Consider the following 16,971-nt stretch of genomic DNA (forward strand, 5'->3'; position numbering starts at 1 on the left):
CAGCAAAGAGTCCTGTGGCACCTTATAGACTAACAGAAGTATTGGAGCATGAGCTTTCGTGGGTGAATCCGACGAAACGGGTATTCACTCACGAAAGCTCATGCTCCAATATGTCTGTTAGTCTATAAGGTGCCACAGGACTCTTTGCTGCTTTTACAGATCCAGACTAACACGGCTACCCCTCTGATACTTAATGTCTACTCTACAACTAAAATCCCACAGCTGGCCCATGTCAGTTGACTCTGGCTCATGGGGCTTGGGATAAGAGGCTGTTTAACTGTGGTGTAGACATTCAGGATTGGGCTGGAGACCTTAGACCATTATCCAAAGAGAGTTAAATTAAACAGAGAAAGAATTCCTCAAAAATAGAGGTAGCAGCTTCCATTTTACATCCAGAAACACTGAGGGCAACACACAAACATCTTTTCCTGTAATTCAGGACCCTGTAAGCTTCTAATGAATAATAAAAAGAAATAAGAGGAAGATAGAGAGGGAAGATAAATAGGTAACATTCTGAATCTTCTAATATATCCTTCCTATTTATAGTGCACTCTACACTGTAATTGGATTAGTTGTTTAGCAAAAAACTGCTGTGTAGCTACTTCATATTAAAAAAATGCAGCCTAGTAATATGAATTGCAAACAGTCTCCTCCTCCAATTGTGGATAATTACTTTGTGAGATACAAAAAAATAAACAAATACTGAAAATGTTTTTCATAGATTGTCTTATATAATTCTGTAGGATAAGAGGCCTGCAAGCAACCTATGAATTATCTCAGAAATGGTTAGTTTTTTATCATCCCTTTTGGTGGCATAAATTATGAATTCCATAATATTGGTGATGTTTAACCTACAGAGATAAACATAAGTTTTAATGCAGAGTTACTGTACCAGTTAGCTAAAAGGACATATATTGTTGATAATGAAGCAGTGTATATTACCTTCCTCCTATGTTTGAGATAAGCATGGCTAATTGTTATTTTAAAATAGAATGTGATTTTCACTATGAATAGCTGGATTCTTCAAGATATTAGAAATACTTCAGCTACTTGTGAAACAATTATACCCTGACTTCCCAAGTCAGTAATATAATGCAAAATTGTTTTTCCCTCCTCCCACTAATAGTGAGCAAAAATTGTTATATATTAATATGCCGTCAATATTTTTCGTAACAAAAATATGACAGAATTAGGAATGCTTTGTAATCAGCTTTTGAATTATTCTACCATTTGTTCATTTATAAACAGCAAAGTTCAAAACATAAGCTCTGATCCCTGCAATGTTGACCGTGGTCAGCCAATAAAATTAACAGAATGAATTTTAATGATAGGTGAACCATATATTTGTAAGTATATTACTGACAAAATGGAGCTTTGTCTATTTTCTACTGTTATATTTCATTTGACCTATGAAAGTGTTTCAAAATGAAAAGCAAACATAAGTACTTTAAAAAAAAATTCATACCAGCTGCCTGTGAACTGTAGCCAACTACTTTTCTCACTTTAAGTATCTATTTCACACACACACACACACACGTTACTTTTAGAAAAACTATAGTTAGGCCAACAGAAATCAAACAGTGCAAAATTAAATGCCTTCTGTTAGAACAAGTTATGTTCAAATTGTTCTGGTTTATTTACAATTGTAGTTATAAACAGTAACACAAACATCTTTACATTAACATTATGAAAAAAAAATCTCATTGCTGAAGTAGACACAGAGTCAGAGGCTCTTCAGAGGCTAGGAAGGGGGGAATGTAATACAACAGCTGCAGGGCAGAACTATAAATACAGGAGCATTGGGCCAGGTGCAATTTCATGCAAATACTTTCAATAGTTCAAGGTCTATTGGTGTTTATTCAGATATTTAAAAAAAGGGAATTTGTTCCAGAATTAAGGTGCCTTAGCTTGATTCCTACTAAAATAACTTAAAATAGCTGATTTTTATAAAGGTCAGTTTCATTTATTTCTTTATGATACATCAATTTTACATTTTATTAACTGTAAATACTAAGTGGTTTCCACACAGTACAGCTGATTCCCATAATCATCATTCCAAAGTTTTTGTTAATTTCAGCATCAGCATGCACAGAAACTATTCCATGGCCATAAGTGCATTCCTGGATTGGCTTGCTAACTTGAGAATCAAATTTAGATCAAATCTGAAAGCTGCAGATTAGTGAAAGCTATTTTAGATCAAATCTGAAAGCTGCTAGAATAGTTGTCAGTTCTGTGGCATTAAAGAATTTAAAATGTTATTCAAAGGAAAAATCCATATGGCCTTGAAAGTAACGAATAGTTATCACAGATATTCAGTGCTTTGACCACTTTGCTTTATTTGTGTGCATTAGTCTTGAGGCAGAACACACCTTCAAGTTAGTACAAATCCATCTGCGCTGAACTGAAGGGCTTTGAAATGACAAACCAAATAATATATTTTATTAGATATTTCACTTTTGATGGAGGCAGACAAATCACTTTCACCTGGTAATATGTCATGTGAAACATGAATTCCAATTTCATTTGCTCAAAAGCACTCACACATTTGTACTACAATAGTAACACTGCCTCAACCCAGGAAACATTTAATTTGCATAATTACAAAATGGTAATTTTTGTTCTTATTGTATACAGTTCAGTCTAGTATTTAAAAACAGTCATTTAACCATTCAAATTATTTTACCTGATAGTGTATACTAGGTTTTAAAAAAAAAACAACAACAACTTTTTTTCCCCCTCCACAGTATGGTTTGCATTTTTCAATCCCCTGGAGTTGAAGATTGATTGAACTGGATTCCAATCATTTTGAGAGGAGTAAGTTGTATTACTGAGCTTTTGTCTCTTCTGTTTACAAACCTAAGAATTGATAACAATACTTGATACTACCAGTAGGCAAAATCAAATTTACAGGCATTAGGCTTTAGACATTTTTGACTTCTAATTCTCAAGTTTACTTACGACACTTCAACTATTTTTCCATACCTGAAAGAGCTGCATTTCCTTCATATAGTTCTACACAACTGAACTGCTACATTAAAGCTGCTTTTAAAAAAACCTGACCTTTATAATAAACAACCTTTGCAAAAAACAAAATTGTTAAAAAAAAATAATTGAAATCCTGCTGAGAAATTAATAATTTACCCTATTTTAAGCCTGCTACTCAGGCATTCCCATCAGCAAACAGAGATGTTCTCTTAGGTTAGTATTCAGTTGGAAAGCAGTCATTTTGTGTCCACATACAGTATCTTGGTTGCCTCTTTTCTTTTTAAATCATTATCTTAAAAGTTTTTTGTTATTAGTTCTCCAACGCGTCCAGAACTTTCATGATCTGTTGTTTTATGGCTTTGGTAGCATCACCTGCATTTGGAATCAAATACCTTTAAAAGAGAAAGGACCCTCATTAATACATTGTGCCAACTTTCCATGCCACTCATAAAAACTGATGTCTGAATTCATCCTCTAGCTTTGTCTCAGTAACATTTGGGGAAAATCCCTTTTAAAATGTAAAACTATTGGGTAAACAGTAATATCCTTCATAGTTGGAATAAAAGAAAATTTTCTTCATGTGAATTCAATGCTGATGAAAAAGTATTCGGTTGAGAACCCTGGAGACTGAAGACCTTGATTTATTCATAGAAAGGTACAGAATGGGCAACAGCAGGGCAAGATTTCTCCATACATTACTCCATCAATGCATACCAATCCTAATCTGGAGAGACTTCTATGGACAAGAGAACAGTTCGTTTTCCATGCTTACCATTCAGTTCTTGCTCACTATATGGAAACTTCCAATGAAGTAGTGAATTAGTGCCATGTGTGGTGGCGTTTTTTGTGGTATGGACAACTTACTGCTGGGAACTGGACCAATACCACCAAATGCATTTCCCACAGGACACCCAAACAGGCATCAGATGATAATATCTTTTAGACACTACTGATCTGGGTAAAAAACCCTTCCAAAACAAGATGCTTCACTGCACATGCTTCTCTCCCAGGGAGAGGATGAGAGAACAACTAACCTGTGACATATGTTAGTCAAGTTACTTAATGCACTATTGGAAGGCGCTTTGTATTAAAGTGATGAGTCCACTATAAGAATTGATATAGAACAGATTTTCACCAGCAATCTTCAGGTTAAAGGCTGTATATCATATTACTTAATTCTCAGCTGTCCAATCCCCTAGGGACCAGTTTTTAAAATATATTTATAACTCTCAACTGCATGTCTTGTAGAACACAGACTTTACAGATAGCCTTAGGTTAATTTTATTCTGAAGACAATTATTTTGGGTCTGATCTCAAGTCCACTGAAGTCAACAGTCTTTGGATCGGACTCTTTATGGTTGGGAAAAATCAGACGTTCAAGAATCTGGAATCCATTATTTACATCACCAGGTAACATCTGTTTGTTAAGCATGAGCCTTCTTTATTAAAACAAAAACAAAAAAAATCCTTCACCTTAATGCCTTTAAAAACTGGCGTTTCACACACACACACGCACACAGAAATCTAAGAGAAACTATACACTGTAGTGAAAAAAAGAAGCAAGCCCAAAGCCCAAAATACTTCTCTTGCTTTGGAGGCTATGCCCTCCCTGCCCTCTCTCAAAATGATAAACCAACATCAACATCTTAGTACTGCCTTTTCAGATGATACATTTGAGGCTCTTGTAGCAGGATAGAAACTTGCATATAACCTCTTACATAGACCCATTACTAAGAGGACACTTTCCAGTAAAATGGTTACCAAAAGGAGTTATCTCAAAAATAAAAAAGCTAACTTAAAAACTATTTCAGAGGCATTTATACAGAGGTACGGGTGGAGAAGGAGACATTTCTCTACACGAATGATCTTACAAATTATTAGACCAAATCAGGCTACAATAAGTACTTTTTTTCCCTCTAAAATCCACAAACTCAGTATTCCTTGAGAGAGACTGCAGATCTGCTGTCTATCCTGATTCATGTCAGGACATTACAGCTATTAAAAATAAAGTGTTAGCTTTGGGTCTGATTCTGGAAGTGCCAAGTGCCTCTGATATCAACTGATATCAAAGGAAGTAGTGGCACACTCTACCTTGCAGGATGAGGCCCTTTGTTTTGTGATCAGTTCGTATTTGAGAAACATTCTTACCTTTCAACTGCCAAAATTTCTATGCCCGAAGTACTGCTGTTTCCATATTTAAAGGTGATTAGTTCTGGGTGTTTCTTCTTGGATGTAATTTTAACTACAGAGTTTAGGGCCTGACGAGACTGTATGTAAGCCAATCCCCTTCGTGATGGAATCTCCCTCAAACAGTACATGTGTGTTGCAGTTACTAAGAGATGACTTTAAAAAGAGAAAATTTACCAACAAATGAAGTAAAGGTCAAATATACAGAAAGTTTAATATTAAAGATAACTCTCACTCTGAGCTAGCTAACACACAGTTTTCAAATGCCAACAGTTTTATATTTATGCAGCACATTTAATTCAGAATTCCTAAACACTTTACGAACTTCTCTCAGAACTGAAATGCAAGCACTTCCGAAGTCAAACATGGCAGCTGTTTAATAGCACATAGCAAAACCATATAGCTTGTCAAGAACACTGACACTGCACAGGATTTAATAGCTAACATGTATATCTCACAGGGAGCCAACTCAAAGGTCCTGATCCTGCATCCTACATACATGCACAAGTATTTGGAGCTTTTGGGCTTTATCATCCTAGGTAACATTTTTAGAAAAGCGTGTTTTTTTTTCCTGGATGAGCTTTTCCAGGATGTAAATGTTTAGTTCTTTGGAACTATGATAAAATTCAACAGTGAAACACTGACTGCAGTCTCTGGTCAAATTCTAAAGTTTTACCTTCCACCAGATTCTTTTTAATAAAAATATAAAATAGTTTTCTGTCTGTCTCGCTAAATAAGAGCAAAACACAACTTTAAGCAACTTAGTGTTTTGAGCAAAGGACACCATGCTTTACACTACAGCCCAAGTTTGTTAGGTCCCTACAGTCACACGCTTCGGGTCAACTACGGGAAGATGCACTATGCATCATGCTCCAGTACCTCCTACTGACCAGATAAAAAGGTCACTGCAATTGTGTCCTGATTTAGAGGTAGAAGTGCCTCTGCAATACATTCTTGCGCGGATATTGACAAGGAAAGAGTGCAGCCCCACTTTGGACGTTTGGGGCCCTGATGCTGAAAATAAACCCAAACTTATTGAGAGTATTTTCTGAAACAACTTGTTTTGCAAAGGAGTTAGTACTATTATTTCTAGCAGTAAAATTCTGTACACATGCTGTAGAAATAGTCAAGGAGCATATTTGTACAGCACCTAGCACAACGACTAGGGCTTCTAGGCACTGTGACAATACAAATAATAAATACTACAGCTCTTAGTTACTTAGTGGCTCAGACGCTTATTGTTCATTATAGACAATATCCAGACACAACAACACCACCACTAGCTTTTTCATATAGCTTTTCATACTCAAGAATAAACAATACTTTAGTACCTAGGAAACATGTGTCCATTTTCTTTCACTTCATTACAGGGGAAATGATGCTTCACATCTGGTTTATTTATCCATGTATGAATGTTGACTACCTCTTTTCGGTCATCATCCGACATCGAGGCACTATCAATTTCATCTATATGGAAGAGGAAAAAATAACTTACACAGACAGAACATCTGTCAACTCTTCAATGTTTACAATGTTACTGCTTATTAAAAATAAAAATAATTAAGTTTCATATCCCAATTAGAACACTGAAGAATTCCAAACAGTATGTTTGATGTAAACCACAAAAGTGCCTGGAACCCATTATCTACTAAATCCAACCATCTTGCATCCACATTTGAGTTCTCACCTCCATTTTTTTAATTACTCCCTTTTCAAAGCTATTTTTGCATGCTCTAGTTTAAATTGCTTTGAAATAAACAAACATTCTGAGTTGTAGCTATGCACATCCACATCTAAAAAGGTAATATTTTAAGAAGGGACACTGAAGTTAGAAGCCATGGGACAAATTCTGCTCTCAATTACCAGGGGCGGCTCTAGGCATTTAGTCGCCCCAAGCACGGCGGCACGCCGCGGGGGGCGCTCTGCCGGTCGCCGGTCCCGTGGCTCCGGTGGACCTCCCGAGACGTGCCTGCAGAGGGTCCACTGGTCCCGCGGCTCCGGTGGACCTCCCACGGCATGCCACCCCAAGTAAGCGCTTGGCATGCTGGGGCCTGGAGCCACCCCTGTCAATTACACCGTTGTAAATCCAGTGTAACTGCACTGAAAATAGTTTCACTTTTTTTGTTCTTCTGCACTAGCACAATATATTTGTGCAATGTTGGTTTTGCTCATACTGCAGTATTTGTTTTAAAAAAAGAATGTTAAATTTAAAAAAATCCAAAAAGCTAATTGTTAAACAGTTTTTATTAAAAAATACGTAAGTACTATAGACAAAGCCTTATTGTGGACCTAAATTACCTGATCATATCCATTCTATACACCCTAGTCGGTAACATCGCATCCTCAAATGGAAATGGCAGAAATATTTGCAAACAACTTGTGAAAGTTACGTGTGGAAAGAGATTTTTCTGGGGGACAAGAACACACTGACAGAATTTACTGAACTGACAGTGGAAAAGCTTGTGCCCATCCTGATGGCAGCTATGTGATTACAGCACTCAATGACAATCAATCATTGATACAGTCGGTACGCATCTAAGGAGCATGTAGTCTTGGTTGAATAGCCATTAATGTGAACTATAAACCTTTTAGTTTGTGACTGCAGTGTCCACATAGAGGTGTTACAGCACAGCACTCCGGTGTGCACTGCTATTCACACCCTAGTCCAAACTGCAGAGCAGTATACACACAGCCTAACTGCCGGCCAAACAGACAACCTAGGATCTGACAATCAGATCGGATTTTTTTCTTCTTGCTCATTATCACCAGTAATAAAAGGTACTGCAGGCCAAAGTGTTTAACCTCAGTGGAGGTTAACAGTGTTGCATGGGTGTAAGTGATGACAGATGTCGGCTTGCAAGACCTTTAGAACAATGAGTGAAAACGAGAATGCAGTTTGACTGTCAGATCCCCAAGGTGAATTTGCAGAGTTGGCAGTTAAAGGGGGGGGGGGAGAACCACTCTTCAGGGTAGCGATTGTTTACTGTTCTGTGTTTGTACAATGCCCAGCACAATGGGGCCCTGTTCTTGCTTGGTCATTAAGCCCCTCTAATCTGATCAATAGCAAGAATCATTATTTAAAAATATTTTTGTAAATAGAAAATATTTAATTTGTAGTTAATGATAGACAACAATGGTACCCTGTGACAGTCAAATAGGAAAGAGGTCATGGTATGTGTCTAAATTAAGGGGACTTCAAATAAGAATAGAGTTTCCTACTGTACCAGTATCATATTCTTCTTCGTCTCCAATGCTGAATACCGGTTTTACACCACGGTAGGGTTTTCCCAATCGGTCACTGCTGCTAACATGTCTGTTGGCATGGGAAGAGGGCAGGAGGAGGAAAAATATTTTCAGATCTAATGGTACAACATTTCCTATAGCAGCATGCAATAGCGAAATGTGACCATATCTGTGCAACCAGAGAGGAATCCACAGGCTCAAAGTCTACTACAAGAAAGCTGGGAGTGGCCCAGAAAGCACCAGATTAGTAAAAGCAAATCATGGGGTTATTTGCCAGACTGAACACTTTTAAGCACTGTAACTGAAAACCAGGTAGTCCTGCATCTTGCATACAACTTCTAACCGTTCTCTCGAACAGCAAAAACATACTAAAATTCCAAAACATTTAAGGAGGTGCTTTGAAATACCCAGCAGAGCACTCTAGTGTTTGTCTGAATTACATTTTAACATTCTGTATGGCTCTGGAAGGATTGTAAATTGGGGTGGAGGGAAAAGATGGAGAATATGAAGAAGTATATTTGACAGTTCGCTGGACTGGCAAGAGGGTCACTCTGGGAGAGATTTTCCCAAAAGGATAACACTGTGTAGATACAAAAAGGAAACAAATCTGCTTCAGTTAAACATCTATAAAGCTCTGTTCCTGTTTTGAGCGAATATATTGATGCACACTCATTTATGCACATCTATTGAACTGGGTCCAAGCGGGTACCTGTGCCTTTAGGACTATATTGAAGAAAGCCGATATTTATCTATCCGTGAAAGTCTAACAAGTTGCTACATCTTCTAGGACTATTTGATTAGAAGTTACCGAATGAGAAAGAACATGGAAAAACTAATTGTTAATTGAGAAAAAACAAATATGCTATACAAAAAAAGCAATATAAAAATGTGCTCATTAGTGACTTAAGACAATAAGCATCAATGACACTGACAATCCAAGAGGGCAGTGATTCTATTTTATTATTTAGCTAGACTTTTGTGCATATAGAATTTTAAGAAAAAAGAATGAGGAAGAATACTGTAGATTACTGATTTGGTAAGAGGAGGTTATGTTTAATAAGATTATATATTTATAGTGTTAATTGAAATTCATAGCTAGGGTTTAAAAGAGGTCATATTTGCATTAACAGAGTAAGGTTAGCCAAAGCAAAAAAGAAAGGCCTACTATATAAAATTTTGCACCATATTAAACTAGAAATGGGGAATTCTACAGGAATTTCTGTTAAACAGTGCTAAATGAGACCAGTTTGTGGTACAGGTATCATTTAATCTAATTCCATTCAGTTGATAACCTGGAAAATCAGACTGTTTTTGCTAGTAAAGATACAATTGACTGAATTAATGAGACAAAAAGGTTTCTTTCCACTTTATACAGCTGGAATTTTAAGAAAAGCTTAGTCTTAGTACATTAATTTATCCTTGGTTCTAACTAGTTAATATTGTCAGTACAACATTCCAGTGGAAAAAAAAAGATGATTTGACTGTAGGGGAGCAATATTCCTTTAAGGGACAAGTACAAACTCAATGCAGCAATATTTCTTCATAACAAACAGAAGGTAGGATGGTCTGTCAGTTATAAATCACCTTAAGTACAACATTAAAAAGCTGCAAAGAAACAATTTTATAGTTTAATGTTAATGTTTCCTAAGAGGTTTTTATTTTTATTAAAGTAGCTTTATAAATCCTGAAATAACCATGTGTCTCAGTTTTACTGGGACATTTCTGTTTCTTTCCAAGGACTACAAGGATACCCTTAACAGTAACTATTGTTTTTGCTCACCCTATACCATCTCCCTTCTCTGGTAACGTTGGATGACCTAGAATAGCCAGCATGATGTTCCCCCATTCTCAGAGAATGGGCAAATCTACTAGAAAAAAGTGAATAAAAAATCCTTAAAACCAGAACTGATTTAAAAAAAAAAATCTATGACTTTTTCAGCACCCACTTCCATACAGCGCAACCTGCCAAGACTCAAATGTGGGACGCAATGTGTGACAAAGACCCAAAAATTAGGGAGACCAAAGTATTTTTTGTGCAGGAAATGCTGTGGATTCCTTCGTTTCACATAAGTAACTTTTTATAACCGCAGTTTCAAAATTATTTACATCAGAAATAATCATAACATTAAAAGTGAAAGGATACTAAATTTGTGTGGAACATAGTTAACTCTGGGAATGAAACGAGGGACAGTTGAGAGGTATGCCCGTTTTTCTGGCTCTGTTTGCTGGTCCCACAGTGTGAGCATCTCCATTCTGACTAGCATATTCCATCACTACATGCTAAGAATGTGCTTGGAATACGCAGTATTGTTGTAGACATGTCAGTCCCCAGACATTAGAGAGAGAAGGTGGGGTGAGGTAATATTTTTTATTGGACCAACTTCTGTTGGTGAGAGAGAGAAGATTTCCAGCTAACCTGAAGAAAAGTTCTGTGAAAGCTCAAAAGCTCATCTCGCTCACCAACAGAAGTTGGTGCAATAAGATATTACCTCACCCACCATGCAGTACTTTTAAATTTGCTCACAAAATTCCAAGAGAGCTTTAACAGTCTTAGACCATCCTGAGCTCTAAAGACACTTTTTGAACAGCTTGTAATAGGTCTCCTTTGAAGCTGAAGTCTCTCCTTCTGAAGCTCAAAATCGAAGCCTGCTAAATAAAGGCTTCTGCCACCATTCCCTACAACAAATAATTAATAAAAACTGAAGTGACTTGATTTTTAAAAAAAAAAAAGGTTTAAAATAAAAAGGAAGGAAACTTAAAGACTGAATAAAAGCCAAGAGAATAAGCAAGCACTGCAAATATCGCCCTTTTCTTCCCCTACCTGCAGAATAGCACTTGAAAAAGTTAAGACTTTGATGCAAAGCATAGCTTTTTAAAGTTGATATATAGAATTTCAGAGATGTCAGTGTGACCAATGCTTACATTGTGAAGTCATGCTAAAAAGGACAAAGGTGTTTTTAGTCAGATTGGTCTACTCATTGGCTTACCGCTCCATGCTTGCTCTGTCTGGCCAGGGAAGACTGAAAGACATTCTATAGCAAATTGGGGCAGAGGACAAAACAAAGTAATTAAAAAAAAATAAAAAACCTAGTATAAAAAAAATGAAGTGCTCTGTATCAGCAATTTTCCCCTACATATCCTCAAACCCAACAAATATTTCACCAGACCTAGCCAGGGACCACAGGAAGCTTAGAAGAAATTCTTTTAAGAGGCATTTCTACATTAGATGTGATTTCTATATGAGTCGTATTTGAATCTTAGTGCAACAGAAACAAAAGGGTATTTTTATTACAAGATACAGCATAGTTTAGGGCAGAAGTAAGTGGTAATTGCATCATTGCTACAGAGAAACCAAGCTGTAAACAACCCTTTTAGTTGAACTAAAAATTAAGTAGGTGAGGATTTGAGAACCATTGTTCACTATAGCAGCCATCCTGAGCCCCTCTAACAAGTAAACATATCTCAGTGCTGTAAAGGGTACTCAATAGCATCCATCTTTCACAACCTTGCAACTATTAAGACTTATAGTAATTGTTAAGAAGAGTTGTAAAATAGGCTACCAAATTTAGACTTAGTCACAATAAATATTTAGAAAACATCTTCTACTTTAAAACTAAAGCTGTCACAGGAATATTGATTTCACAACGGGTTCTGTTTTATTGTTGGGGAAACAAGACTCTTAAAACCTCTCTAGCTGAAAGGGGAAGTCTATGCCAGAACTGTGCTTAGAATGCAGGAGTTCATGGATCTCAGTTCTGAGTTCAAGCCACGAAGTCAGGACAAGCACTTTTTATATTTCTTTTTGTTTCAGCTCCTCCCCTTTAAGCAAATGCATGTGAAATGAGCAAAACTCTTTAAGATAGAGATTTAGGGTGGGATTTTCAAGAGTATTCAGTGTTGATTTAACTCTGCTCATACTCAAGTCAATGGGAGTCTAACAAACACCTTTGAAAAACCCATTCTAAATGCCTTTAATAAGTTTACAACAAAGAAACCTGTCCAGTGATATAGTGGCAGTTTGCTGAAATATCATCCAGAGATGATGGTGCAGATACTGGCCTTGGAATTATGAGCCAGCAACCTAGTCACGCTTTAAGACGATGATATATTGCAAATGCCGGTGAAGGAAATTCAAAAAAAAAAAAAGGGGGGGGCGAGAGAAGACAAATAAAACACACTCAAAGGGTGATAAACTGAAAGCTATCGTCTCTTGATTCTTATTATTTAGTCTAATCTTCATACTTGTAAAAACATCCAGTTGAAATGGGGAGGCATTCATCACTGATAATCACAATTACATATAAATAACCCACCTGTCCACAGGAGTTGATGTATTTTCAATAAAACTAATAACTTTTTCTTTCACATTCACAGATTTAGTCTTCAAAGCAACAGTCATTTTATTTACCAAGGACTTGACTCCTTTTCCATCACTTGAACCATTAGGAGAATCACCCTGTAAAAGTAAGTGCTCTAAGAATTAATTGTAACACAACATTTTTACTATCAGTAATTTGTTAAGAATGGAAAGTTACAACATACTGAGCACGATCACTTGCTACTGTTTACAGGAAAGTTCTATAGACAATTAATACTGTTTATCGTGGAAACAGGATTTAAAAAGAATGGCAGCCATACAGGACTAAAGTAAAGACCATTTAAAAGATAAGCTATCAAGCCCCACTACTTAGAAACATGCTCTGAAAATCCACTGAGAGGAAACAGTTCTAACCATGTAGAAATGTAAATGTATATAAAAATTAAAAGCCATATTCTACCTACCCCTAGAAGGGGCACAGAAGATTCAGGGAAGTTTCTTGGAATATTCCAAGGAAGGAAGGAAAAGACAGTTACTCACCGTTGTAACTGTTGTTCTTCGAGATGTGTTGCTCATATCCATTCCATGTAGGTGTGCGCGCGCCGCGTGCACGTTCGTCGGAAGACTTTTACCCTAGCAACACTCAGTGGGTCGGCTGGGTGCTCCCTGGAGTGGCGCCACCATGGCCCCAGATATATACCCCAGCCGACCCACCCACTCCTCAGTTCCTTCTTGCCGGCTACTCCGACAGTGGGGAAGGAGGGTGGGTTTGGAATGGATATGAGCAACACATCTCGAAGAACAACAGTTACAACGGTGAGTAACCGTCTTTTCTTCTTCAAGTGATTGCTCATATCCATTCCATGTAGGTGATTCCCAAGCCTTACCTAGGCGGTGGGGTCGGAGTGAGACGTGGCGGAATGTAAAACCGCCGAGCCAAAGGCTGCATCGTCCCTAGATTGCTGGACCAGAGCGTAGTGCGAAGCAAACATGTGGACCGATGACCAGGTCGCTGCACGGCATATCTCCTGGACCAGTACGTGTGCCAGGAAGGCGGCTGAAGAAGCCTGAGCCCTGGTAGAATGGGCAGTGAGGTGGCCCGCTGGGACATGGGCCAAGTCATAGCATGTGCGGATGCACGCTGTTAGCCAAGAGGAAATCCGTTGAGTGGAAACGGGAAGGCCTTTCATACGGTCCGCCACTGCCACGAAAGGCTGGGGGGACTTACGGAAGGGCTTTGTGCGGTCAATATAAAACGCAAGCGCCCTGTGGACATCTAAGGAGTGTAACCGCTGCTCCCGTGGAGATGAATGAGGCTTAGGGAAGAAAACAGGAAGGAAGATGTCCTAATTGGTATGGAAGGTCGAAACCACCTTAGGGAGAAAGGCGGGGTGTGGCCGCGATTGAACTTTGTCCTTATGAAAGACAGTGTAAGGGGGGGTCTACGGTGAGTGCTCGGAGACCCTCCTGGCCGAAGTAATGGCCACCAGAAAAACTGTCTTCCATGAAAGATATAGGAGAGAGCAAGTGGCCAGCGGCTCAAAGGGCGGACCCATAAGCTTGTTCAGTACTAGGTTAAGGTCCCAGGTGGGGGCGGGATGACGAACCTGAGGGTAGATGCGGTCCAGTCCCTTGCGGAACCTAGCAACCACCAGGTGAGAAAACACCGAGAGCCCACCTTCACCGGGATGGAAGGCGGATATGGCCACCAAGTGGACCTTCAGGGAAGATCAGGCAAGGCCCTGCTGCTTGAGGAGCCAGAGGTAGTCTAGAATGACCGGAACAGGGACCCTCAAGGGCGTAAGATCCTGTGACATACACCAGGCTGAGAAACGCTTCCACTTGGTCAAATATGTGGACCGAGTGGAAGGTTTCCTACTACTGAGCAGAACATGCTGCACAGGGGCGGAACAGCGCAGCTCCGAAGTGACTAGTCATGCAGGAGCCACGCCGTGAGGTGGAGAGACGGAAGATCCGGATGGCGGAGACCGCTGTGCTCCTGGGTTATATGGTCCGGGCAGAGGGGGAGGGTGATCGGGGAGGATACGGAGAGGCTGAGCAGCGTGGTGTACCAGGGCTGCCTGGGCCACACTGGAGCAATCAAGATTGGATGCGCCCTGTCCTGTCGGAGCTTCAACAGAACTTTGTGAACTAGTGGAAACGGGGGGAACGCATAGAGCAGCTGGTGTTTCCACTGAATGAGGAATGCGTCCGAGATCGATCCCGGTGAGTGCCCCCGGAACGAGCAGAACGCTTGGCACTTCCTGTTCGCACGAGTCGCGAATAGGTCCACTTGGGGAAAGCCCCACTTGCGGAAGATCGCGTGGATAATGTCCGGTCTTATGGACCACTTGTGGAACAGGAAGGATCTGCTCAGGTGATCCGCGAGAGTGTTCCAAACTCCCGGGAGTTAGGATGCCACCAGGTCGATCGCATGCGCTATGCAAAATTCCCATAGCTCGACGGCCTCGAGGCAAAGAGGGGAGGATCGGGTCCCTCCCTGCTTGTTTATGTAATACATGGCCATCGTGTTGTCCGTAAACATGGAGACTCAACGGCCGGACAGAAGCTTGTGAAATGCGTGGCATGCCAGGCGAACCGCTCTGAGCTCCCACACATTTATATGGAGGGAGAGTTCCTCCAATGACCACAGGCGTTGGGTGCGCAGGCGACCGAGGTGGGCTCCCCAGCCGAGGGATGATGCATCTGTCGTCAGAGACAGGGTGGGCTGCGGTGGGTGGAACGATAACCCCGCACACACCACGGAGGGATTCAGCCACCAGTCGAGGGAGCGCAGAGTACTCGGCGGAATGGTGACTAACATGTCCATCACATCCCTGCCCGGACGGTACACCGAATGTACATGCTGCCATGTGGCCTAGGAGACCGAGGCAAGTGCGGACCGAGGTTGTGGGAAAGGCCTGCAGACGATCGTGGACATGGTGAGGAATCCCGGCTGAGGCAGACAGGCCTTGGCTAGAGTGGAATCCAAGGTAGCTCCTATAAAGTCCAGCCTCTGCATGGGGACCAGGGTGGATTTGTCCTCGTTGAGCAGTAGGCCGAGACGTGTAAACAGGTCCTTTGCCACTTGTACATGTACCCTGACTTGCTCCTCGGAGGTTCCCTTGATGAGCCAGTCGTCCAGGTATGGGTACACGTGGAGCCCTTGGCGATGGAGTGGGCAGCGATCACCGCCATATATTTCGTGACTACTCAAGGCGCCGTGGAGAGGCCGAAGGGAAGGACCGAAAATTGGAAATGCCGATGGCCGGCTACAAAGCGGAGGTATCTCCTGTGCGGAGGAAAAATGGCTATGTGAAAATAAGCGTCCTTCATGTCGAGGGCAGCATCCCAGTCTCCGGGATCCAAGGACGGGATAATGGTCCCTAGGGAGACCATCCGGAATTTTAACTTTATCAGGAATTTGTTGAGGCCGTGTAGGTCTAGGATAGGCCTGAGACCCCCTTTTGACTTGGGGATCAGAAAGTAACGGGAGTAAAACCCTTTGCTCCATTCCTCCCTTGGCACCTCTTCTATCGCTCCGATGGTGAGAAGCGTCTGGACCTCTTGTAAGAGGAATTGCTCGTGAGAGGGGTCCCTGAAGAGGGACTGGGAGGGAGGGCGGTAAGGCGGGGTTGAAGCAAACTGGAGGTGGTATCCGTGCTTCACGGTGCGCAGGACCCAGATGTCTGAGGTCAGGTGGGACCACGCAGGGAAAAAATAAGAAAGGCGGTTGGAGAAGGGAGGGAAAGGATCCTGAACAGGAAGTGGTATGCTGTCCCTGGGCGCGCCTTCAAAAGGACGACTTCGGGTCCGGTTGCGGTTTGGAGGAGCTGCGGTTTTGGTTGGACTGAGGGCCTGAATAGCGCCTGCGGCCTCGGCGTCTGCCGAAATCCTGTCTCTGCCTAGGGACAGAGTACGGACGGAAGGGCTGGGGGCGGTAGGTGCGCCGCTGGGTCACTGAGGTATGCATGCCCAGGTTACGCATAGTGACCCTACTGTCCTTCAAATTCTGGAGTCTGGTGTCAGTCTTCTCCGAGAATAAACTCTTGCCCTCGAAGGGCAAGTCCTGAATAGTAAACTGAAGTTTGGGCAGAAGGTTGGAAGCCTGCAGCCAGGAGATGCGCCTCATGGTAACACCGGCCGCCAAGGTTCTGGCTGCGGAGTCCGCCGCGTCTAGGGAAGCCTGCAAGGAGGTCCTGGCCACCTTTTTCCCTTCCTCGAGGAAGGCTTTGAAC

The 16,971-nt window shown here is 40.9% G+C and overlaps 1 protein-coding gene across 4 annotated transcripts in view; it reads right to left on the reverse strand.

Annotated features, from left to right (window-relative positions):
* Window positions 1-1,599: 1,599 nt before the first annotated feature.
* The window catches only part of TBC1D23 (TBC1 domain family member 23), a 55,144-nt gene continuing 39,772 nt past the window's right edge, over window positions 1,600-16,971 (reverse strand). For 2 of the 4 annotated variants that reach the window (XM_039545701.1, XM_039545710.1), the window contains exons 14-19: window positions 12,729-12,871; window positions 11,403-11,447; window positions 8,397-8,485; window positions 6,504-6,639; window positions 5,134-5,328; window positions 3,296-3,377 (exon numbers count right to left, since the gene is read on the reverse strand). In XM_039545701.1, the coding sequence (XP_039401635.1) occupies window positions 3,296-3,377; window positions 5,134-5,328; window positions 6,504-6,639; window positions 8,397-8,485; window positions 11,403-11,447; window positions 12,729-12,871 (690 nt within the window). Of the gene's footprint in view, window positions 3,378-5,133; window positions 5,329-6,503; window positions 6,640-8,396; window positions 8,486-11,402; window positions 11,448-12,728; window positions 12,872-16,971 lie in introns of all 4 variants that reach the window. The other 2 variants (XM_039545686.1, XM_039545696.1) reach the window with 2 other exon arrangements.

Source organism: Mauremys reevesii, linkage group 1 (assembly GCF_016161935.1).
Source record: "Mauremys reevesii isolate NIE-2019 linkage group 1, ASM1616193v1, whole genome shotgun sequence".
In the NCBI taxonomy this organism is placed as follows: domain Eukaryota; kingdom Metazoa; phylum Chordata; order Testudines; family Geoemydidae; genus Mauremys; species Mauremys reevesii.